This window comes from Chelonia mydas, chromosome 1 (assembly GCF_015237465.2).
Source record: "Chelonia mydas isolate rCheMyd1 chromosome 1, rCheMyd1.pri.v2, whole genome shotgun sequence".
NCBI classification, from domain to species: domain Eukaryota; kingdom Metazoa; phylum Chordata; order Testudines; family Cheloniidae; genus Chelonia; species Chelonia mydas.
In genome coordinates, this window is record NC_057849.1 from 104,965,148 (window position 1) to 104,974,834 (window position 9,687).

General features: G+C 39.1%; 1 protein-coding gene across 1 annotated transcript in view; it reads left to right on the plus strand.

Moving 5' to 3' along the window:
* TNFSF13B (TNF superfamily member 13b) overlaps positions 1 to 8,946 on the plus strand; it is a 36,232-nt gene extending 27,286 nt beyond the window's left edge. Inside the window, exons 4-7 of the mRNA XM_007055853.4 lie at positions 6,377 to 6,433; positions 7,049 to 7,161; positions 7,254 to 7,404; positions 8,562 to 8,946. Of these exons, the coding sequence (XP_007055915.2) occupies positions 6,377 to 6,433; positions 7,049 to 7,161; positions 7,254 to 7,404; positions 8,562 to 8,674 (434 nt within the window). The 3' untranslated portion in view covers positions 8,675 to 8,946. The remainder of the gene's footprint in view (positions 1 to 6,376; positions 6,434 to 7,048; positions 7,162 to 7,253; positions 7,405 to 8,561) is intronic.
* The last annotated feature ends 741 nt before the right edge of the window (positions 8,947 to 9,687 follow it).

Below are 9,687 nucleotides of genomic sequence, written 5' to 3' on the forward strand. Positions count from 1 at the left end.
GAAGTCACGGAATCCATGACTTCTGCAACCGCCAGGACAGACACAGAGCCCAAATTATAACCTAACCCTCCTGCCCTTCCCCACTGGTTTCCAGAACTGTTGTGGGGAAAATGAAAAAAACCCACCCTGCCTTGGCCAATCTTTCCTTGCCATCCCTCAAGGGGGAAAAAAGAGTGACTAGCATAATGCCCCCAGCAGGTCATGAGGATACCCAGTGTTTTTGCAAATGGAATGGAAAGATGGGTGCAGTTCTCAAGAAGTTCTACTTCTGGTCTGGAAAAGAAAAAAATGTTTGTTTTATGTTTCTGCTGACAGCAATGTAAGTCAAAGAGGAAGCAACCCCTCCTCGACCAAATGGCATGAAAAGATTTAATCCAGGACATGCAGTTTAGCATGAAGGATCCAATTTACTGCCTGCATGAATCAGTACTATGCATATTATGTGAAATACTGGAAACTCAAAAATAGTTACACTAAGTAAACTCTTCCTTATAAAAGAGACACATTCTATTATGTGAATTTAATATGTATATACTTATTATGTGGAACATAACACAGTAATGGTCAATCTATTAATATCAAGATACTGCAACAAATATTTTGGGGATATATGTTAGATCTGAGTCACATCCCCTAAATACGACTAACCTGTCCTTACACAGGAATTAGGCTGTCTTTACTAGTTTATGTATCTGAAGTATTTATAGTACTGAGTGCCAGATAAACCAGTCTTAAAAATGCACAATTGAATTATATAGGGATATTTCATCATTCCCTTCTATGGATGAAAAATAAAGCAAGCAGCTCCTGGAAGAAAAATGGGATAGAAACAAACAACACCCCACTTCATATAGAATTATACAGTACTCAAGCATGTTTCAGAAAGTCCATGGAGAATATATGAGGGCCATGAAAGAAAGAAGGGATGTATGGAAATCCTTTTAGCAAGCATTTCTCTAAAGATACTTAGGGGACTAATGCCAATGTTTTCAAACTTGGGTACCCTAAGGCATGCCTAAATTGTGTGCCTAATGCCATATTTAGGCACCTACATAAGTAGTTTGTTTTTCAAAGTTACTGAACTCTGCCAACTCTATTTGGTGTCAATGGGACTCGTTAGTTTGACACCTCAGGCCACTTTTAATTACCACCATAATCCATACGTATGTACCTAACTTTAGGCACCCACATTTGAAAATTTCTTCAAGAATTAATATACTGGAAGGTTGGTCCCAACTTATTAGGATATGGGTAACTATGCAAATAGGATTTTATAAAACCAGCATGGGAGGGGATATGATAATATCGATATGAAGTCTCTGATCATGCATAGATGTATACATAAGCCCAGTCTGCAGTCTCATGTGTAAGAAACAGGTTGCTAGAGCAGCAGCTTGCACTAGACTCACAGGACAGTCCTTCCTAGTATTTTGGAAAATAAGCATGCATTGCTCAGATAGGTAGGCCACATCCCTTTAAGTGCTGTCTGTGGTTTGTTAATACACCTGGAGTCTCTAAATTCAGAAGTATCCATTTAGCTCAGGGAAGAGAAATTACATTCTGAAACTTGGTTTCTATAATTTTTTCCCCTGGAGGTGTAAAAGTTAGAAAAACTTGTCTTCTAAGAAGAGCAGTTCTTTTCTGTATGAGGTCCCAGGAGATTATGCAAGTTTTGAATACTCCAAATGCAATGCATACTGTCATCATGATGATGATTTAATCTTCTTTCTTCAGTTGTTATAATACGTTTTTAGATGATCTTAAACAACTTTCAGGGTAGCAGCCATGTTAGTCTGTATCCGCAAAAAGAAAAGGAGGATTTGTGGCACCTTAAAGATTAACAAATTTATTTGAGCATAAGCTTTCGTGAGCTACAGCTCACGTCATCGGAGGCATTTAGTGGAAAATACAGTGGGGAGATTTATATACACAGAGAACATGAAACAATGGGTGTTACCATACACACTGTAACAAGAGTGATCAGGGAAGGTAAGCTATTACCAGCAGGAGAGCGGGAGGGAAAAACCTTTTGTAGTGATAATCAAGGTGGGCCATTTCCAGCAGTTGACAAGAACGTCTGAGGAACAGTGTGTGTGTGTGTGGGGGGGGAATAAACATGGGGAAATAGTTTTACTTTGTGTAATGACACATCCACTCCCAGTCTTTATTCAAGCCTAAGTTAATTGTATCCAGTTTGCAAATTAATTCCAATTCAGCAGTCTCTTCTTGGAGTCTGTTTTTGAAGTTTTTTTCTTGAAGAATTGCCACTTTTAGGTCTGTAATCTAGTGACCAAAGAGATTGAAGTGTTCTTCAACTGGTTTTTGAATGTTATAATTCTTGACGTCTGATTTGTGTCCATTTATTCTTTTACGTAGAGACTGTCCAGTTTGGCCAATGTACATGGCAGAGGGGCATTGCTGGCACATGATGGCATATATCACATTGGTAGATGTGCAGGTGAACGAGCCTCTGATAGTGTGGCTGATGTGATTAGGCCCTATGATGGTGTCCCCTGAATAGATATGTGGACACAGTTGGCAACGGGCTTTGTTGCAAGGATAGTTTCCTGGGTTAGTGATTCTGTTTTGTAGTGTGTGGTTGCTAGTGAGTATTTGCTTCAGGTTAGGGGGCTGTCTGTAAGCAAGGACTGGCCTGTCTCCCAAGATCTGTGAGAGTGATGGGTCATCCTTCAGGATAGGTTGTAGATCCTTGATGATGCGCTGGAGAGGTTTTAGTTGGGGGCTGAAGGTGATGGCTAGTGGCGTTCTGTTATTTCCTTTGTTGGGCCTGTCCTGTAGTAGGTAACTTCTGGCTCAGTCAGTCTGCTTCTTCACTTCAGCAGGTGGGTATTGTAGTTGTAAAAATGCTTGATAGAGATCTTGTAGGTGTTTGTCTGAGGGGTTGGAGCAAATGCAGTTGTATCGTAGAGCTTGGCAATGTTTCGTGTGATGTGGTCTGGATGAAAGCTGGAGGCATGTAGGTAGGAATAGCAGTCAGTAGGTTTCCGGTATAGGGTGGTGTTTATGTGACCATCGCTTATTAGCACTGTAGTGTCTAGGAAGTGGATCTCTTGTGTGGACTGGTCCAGGCTGAGGTTGATGGTGGGATGGAAATCGTTGAAATCATGGTGGAATTCCTCAAGGGCTTCTTTTCCATGGGTCCAGATGATGAAGATGTCATCAATACAGCGCAAGTAGAGTACGGGCATTAGGGCACGAGAGCTGAGGAAGCGTTGTTCTGAGTCAGCCATAAAAATGTTGGCATACTGTGGGGCCATGAGGGTACCCATAGCAGTGCCGCTGATTTGAAGGTATACATTGTCCCCAAATGTGAAATAGTCATAGGTGAGGACAAAGTTCAGCCACCAGGTTTGCCGTGACATTATAGGGGATACTGTTCCTGATGGCTTGTAGTCCATCTGTGTGTGGAATGTTGGTGTAGAGGGCTTCTACATCCATAGTGGCCAGGATGGTGTTTTCAGGAAGATCACCGGTGGATTGTAGTTTCCTCAGGAAGTCAGTGGTGTCTCAAAGATTGCTGGGAGTGCTGGTAGCGTAGGGCCTGAGGAGGGAGTCTACATAGCCAGACAATCCTGCTGTCAGGGTGCCAATGCCTGAGGTGATGGGGCGTCCAGGATTTCCAGGTTTATGGATCTTGGGTAGCAGATAGAATACCCCTGGTTGGGGTTCCAGGGGTGTGTCTGTGCGGATTTGTTCTTGTGCTTTTTCAGGGAGTTTCTTGAGCAAATGGTGTAGTATCTCTTGGTAACCCTCAGTGGGATCAGAGGGTAATGGCTTGTAGAAAGTGGTGTTGGAGAGCTATGGGTACCCACATGGCCCCACGGTATGCCAACATTTTTATTGCTTGAACAACTTTATACACACGGATCCTTTTCTTTTTGCTTAAACAACTTTATACACATTGTAATATTATTAATTATTATTATTATATTTATCATTTATTATTAGAGAAGGGCTTGGCCCAGAAAGTTAGAACTCAGATCTGAATTTACACAGAGTCTAGGGTGTTCAGATGAGGGTTTGGGTGTTTTTATTCATTCCAATCCATTATTCTTAATAGTTCCACACACAAATACAGAATTAACAAATAGTATGTGTTTGGCATTGTAGTCTGAGTAAGTCATGGTTCCTGCTTGAAATAGATTGACTATCAGAACTAATGTTTTGCTGAGGAACCATACTGATTCCCCAGAGAAAATAGTTTTCTTCCTTATTTCCTATTTAACAAGCAGTAATCTTACTCCCGATGGCCCTGATTCAGCAAAGTACTTAAACATGTGGCTAGTCCCATTGAAGATAACAAAGCAAAGTATTTTGCTGAATCGGGGCCTGTTGCTCCTGAATTTTGAACAAGTTTAAAAAAATTGTTGCTGTTGGTAGTTCTGAACTAGACTTTGGTTTCTTGGACACTGCTGTGCTTTAATTTGTGGTTTTAAATAAGACGTTTAATTTGCCAGTTCACATTTGCTCTAGCACCAGCGAACAAAACTACATCATCTTTTGTCTCCTCCTTATACAAAGTAAAGGATTATATTCCAAGGACTATAATCAGTGCCATCTAGAGACACAAAAAGATTAGACAAACAGATGGTTTTCTTTAGTAGTTATAATTAGGAATACGGTGTGATAATAGACATGTTACTTGTACTTTTTATGAAAAAGTTTCTCAGATGATATCAGACCTTTAGGATATTACTGCTTTAATAATTATTAGCAGTGCCTGGAATGATGAGTAGTTTTGCAATGTGGTTGTAATAAAAATACAAGGCCATATCTTCAGCAGGTGCCAATAAGCATGGTTTAATTGAAGTCAGTGGAGTTAGGCTGATTCATGCCAGCTGAGTATCTGGCCCAGTGTAGTTTAGTAAAAAAGAAATGCTATAAAAATCACCAGAAGTAGCAGTGATAGGCGCACGACCACACATCTGACACCAGATCTCTTCTCATTCTTTTAAAAGAAAGTTACATATGCAAAAGGGATTGATTTTTCTGAAGGCCGGAAAGAAATTTTCAGTGTAGTCTACTGCACAGCTTGGGAGCCAGTAAATAGTTACTATGGCTCAGTCATAAGGAACACAGGTCTTAACATTAGTTTAAAAAAAAAAAAAATAGAACTGCTTGTGGAGCAGTATGAGTAAGGGTGACAGAATTTGCCCACAGAGTTTATCTGCTTCAGGGAAGTGAGATTCAACAAATTAGGATTTTCTTCTCTTCGTTTCTGATAAATAACTTGATTAGCACGTTCATCCACTTTCTGGACAGTACTGAAGACATTTTTTATTTAACACTTTCATCCTTTGAAGTAGCAGTAAAGCATAAGGCTTAACTGAGAGCAGTGCTTAGTGAATGCAACTTTATAGGCTCCTTTATTATGATTCCTGGCACTTATCTGTGGCAGATTTTTTTTTATGGTGCCTTAAATTGTATTTAGCTGTGATCCAACACTTTAAAATACCACAATACCGGCATCCGACGCAGTGGGTATTCACCCACGAAAGCTCATGCTCCAATACGTCTGTTAGTCTATAAGGTGCCACAGGACTCTTTGCCGCTTTCACAGATCCAGACTAACACGGCTACCCCTCTGATACTTGACACAATATTTCTTATTTTTCTATAACTAAATGTGTATCCTGTATTTCTATCCAATGCATGCAATGTCAAAGCTTTAAAGCAATGGATGAGTTTTGACAAGTACTAAAAGTTTTATAGCTGTAATTGCAACAATTTCTCTTACAAACATTGTATCAGCACTTTCTTGATTGGGCAATTTCACTACAGTCCTATTGTTTTGGAACATGGGGAAGTCTTACTCTTTTAGGGATGTTATATGAAATGAATTCGTATTCACACTTGGCATTTTCTTTTGATATTATGTGAAACTAAAGAACTCCTGCAAATACTACAAAAATATCTTTTGGAAGCCTGACATCCATCACAACTGAGAATTGTCTGGTGGGGTTTCAGTTAGAAATGTAACTAAACTAATGGAGCCAATAGCATCTAACTCATCTGACTTAACACGACATTGTTCAAGTATACTAGGAACCTAGATGAAAGCCCAGTGTTTTATCATAGTATTCAAGGTTGGCTGCATGATCTCTGAATTTCTCCAGGACCCTTTAATGTGAAAATCTGATGGCTGTTCTGCACATCTGACAAGTACCTGCCACAAGAAGCAATGGGAGATCCTGCTTTCACATAGTGAGAATAAGAGTATTTCCCTCTTGAGTATGCTTCGTCACCTTTTTTACCCTCCCAAGATCTTAAACCATTCTCTTAATTACTTCCTCTCATTTGTTTTCTTTCATTACAAAAGGAGTCTTGTTTTTATTTTTTTATTTTTTCTTTTCAGTGCTACAGGCCTGTCTGCAATTGATTGCTGATAGCAAAAGTAACATCCAGCAAAAAGGTAACCGTGCCTTCCATGTATTCACATATTTTCCACTCAAGCTCCAGGCGTTATAACTAACCAGCAGTATTCTGATTAATACAATGCCAGTTACAAAAAATAATGAAAATTTTGGATTCATAGATTCATAGATATTTAGGTCAGAAGGGACCATTATGATCATCTAGTCTGACCTCCTGCACAATGCAGGTCACTGAATTTCACCCACCACTCCCACAAAAAAACCTCACACCTATATCTGTGCTATTGAAGTCCTCAAATTGTAGTTTAAAGACCTCAAGGAGCAGAGAATCCTCCAGCAAGTGATCCGTGCCCCATGCTACAGAGGAAGGCGAAAAACCTCCAGGGCCTTCCAATCTGCCCTGGAGGAAAATTCCTTCCCGACCCCAAATATGGCGATCAGCTAAACCCTGAGCATATGGGCAAGATTCATCAGCCAGATACTAATACTGGATAATTCTCGCAAATCTCCCCATTTAAATTGGAAAATCCCCCTCTCTAAACTCCGCTATTTTTCAAGAGGTCAGCACTGTTGATTTTTGACCAAAGGAAACTAGAAGGAACTAACTAATTTTGATTTTTTTCTTACCAGAAATTATTCTCTCTCTCTTCTAGATGACTCAAGCATTGTTCCATGGCTTCTTAGCTTTAAAAGAGGAACAGCTCTGGAAGAGCAAGGAAATAAAATATTGGTCAAAGAAGCAGGTTACTTTTTCATATATGGTCAGGTAAGAATATTCATTTCACTTTAATATTGGACTTAGGGTGCTTAACAACTTCACAGTGTATGTCTGAAGTTTGTTTCTTTTTTATTCTTCAGGTTTTATATACAGATACAACATTTGCTATGGGACATCTAATTCAAAGGAAAAAGGCTCGTGTATTTGGTGATGATCTCAGTTTGGTGACATTATTTCGTTGTATCCAAAACATGCCTCATTCTTATCCTAATAATTCTTGCTATACCGCTGGTAAATATTTGAGTTTTTACCCTTCTTTATTTATAGTAAAGCTGTACCAAATGTAATTTGCGGTGATATAGGATTACATATAGTGAAAATGTAATGGGTTCAGAAATCATCTTGCCAGTGAAAGTATGGCGTACTTTGGTTTATGTGCAATTAACAATATATGATTTGAAATTCCATAAAGAGTCCAATTTTCGTTCTTTGATGCCCAAATCTGTATTTACTGTAGATACTACAATAGCCATTTTATGGCTCTGTGTTCTGGTTTAGTCAACCAAATATGGATTTAAGCATCTTTAGGATGAAGCAGTCAGTATCAGCCTAACTCTCTGCTCCTAATAAAGATTACTGGAGTCTCATCATTGACTTAAATGCAAACAGAGTTAGGCCAATGCGGAGTGTGTTTGATAGTCCCATCAGAAATGTTGCATGCAAGTAAATCAAGATATGCACACCAAGACAAAAATAATACTTTTATATTAGCAGAGCTCCAGCAGTCTGCTGTAAACACTTGTGTGTTATACTAACCCCTGTGCAAGGTTTAAAAAGCCATTGTTGCAGCCTGTCAGACTATATTTTACCAAACCACTTTTAATGGCTTTTACTTCTCTAGACTTCTTTTCCCATCATTGTTGTTTAGCAAGCTCTCTCTATGAATGTTTTCTTCTGTACCCAAGTGCCTGATATATTCACTGATGCCAGAGTTCATTGTATATGGCATCACCACAATAAAAGCTGTTCTGAGAGATAGACACTGGATTGTGCCATTGCTAAATGACGCATGTAGCAGGGAGCTAATTAGAAAGGAAAAATTCTTTGCATATAAATATTGTAGTAATCACCAATTGGAGGACAAGAAATACATGACTAATACAAGGCCATTTATTATGTTTATGGTAACTTTGCTGAAGTGTGGCAGTAGTTCTTTAAGAACAGAATGTAATCATTACGGAATGACATTCAAATGTAAGGTCAAAATCATAGGTGAATTTAAATGTGAGCTTTGCCTGAGTAAAGAATGCAAGATTGGGCCCAATATTATTTTTTTTTATTGCAAATAATGTGTGTTTAGGTAATACAAAAGACACTCTGAATGCAATCTATTAAGATACTACCACATGTAAAATACCTATCTAAAGATATTCCAAATTCTTTTCCAGGCATTGCAAAATTAGAAGAAGGGGATGAACTTCAACTTACAATACCACGGAGAAGGGCCAAAATATCATTGGATGGAGATGGCACTTTTTTTGGTGCAGTTCAACTCCTGTGATACTCTACACTTTAACATTAGGCTTATCTCTGTTCTCTTTTTTGTTTTTATGTAATTGAAAAAAATGGAAATACAGTGAAGCAGTCAATTCAGTCTTTTTTTTTTTTTTAGCCCTTTTCTTCAGTCTGATGAGCCAGCCCAAAACAGGAAACCCAGCAGACATACTTCTGATGTGACTGTCATGTGAATTACCAGAAATATAGGTTATTTTAGGCAATAGAGGAATAAAAATACCAATGGCTATACAGACATATCTGACAGCTTTGAAACAACTTCTTGTCCATGAGACATTACTCAGGGCCTCGATACTGCAGAGTTTGACCCAAAATATCTCAAGTGTAATGAGGACCATTGTGATTAGTAAATCATTATCTAGGAGGTACTGAAGTAACATAAACAAGTCAACGTAAACACTGCTCACATTCATATTAAATTTCACAAATATTTTATTGTTAAAGCAGCAAAGAATAAGAGAATCACCAAAGAGTAGAACCCTCAACATACATATTAATGTACAGTATATGAGAAATTGCTAAATAATCTGCATGCAACTACGAAACTGAAAAATGTACAACAATTGTCAGCCCAGTTTTTAGCATTGACTGTGAACTTTTGGAGGAAATTGAAATCAGATGAGGAAATAGGTGTTGTGGGGAAGACTGACCTGGGGTGGGGGAGCAAGGACATGGGACTGGGAGAAGAAATCCAGAGGGGTGAAACTAGGACTTGCTGAGGAAGGAGACTGGGACTGGGATAAGAAGCCTGAGTGGACACTAGGACTGCTTAGGAGAGGAAAATGGGACGTCAGGAAGACAAGTGTGGGGAAAAGATAGGACAGAGACAGTCTGGAGGGAATACGGGCAGAATTGTCTTTCCTCCAGACCCCCAAATAGAACCCAAGATACCTGAATTTCACCATTCCTCTGCTGTCTATGAAACCCATGTCACAGAATCTGCACTGGGTCACAGATGAGAGTGCCAATCTCAGGTCAGACTGTCAAGAAAACAGGGAA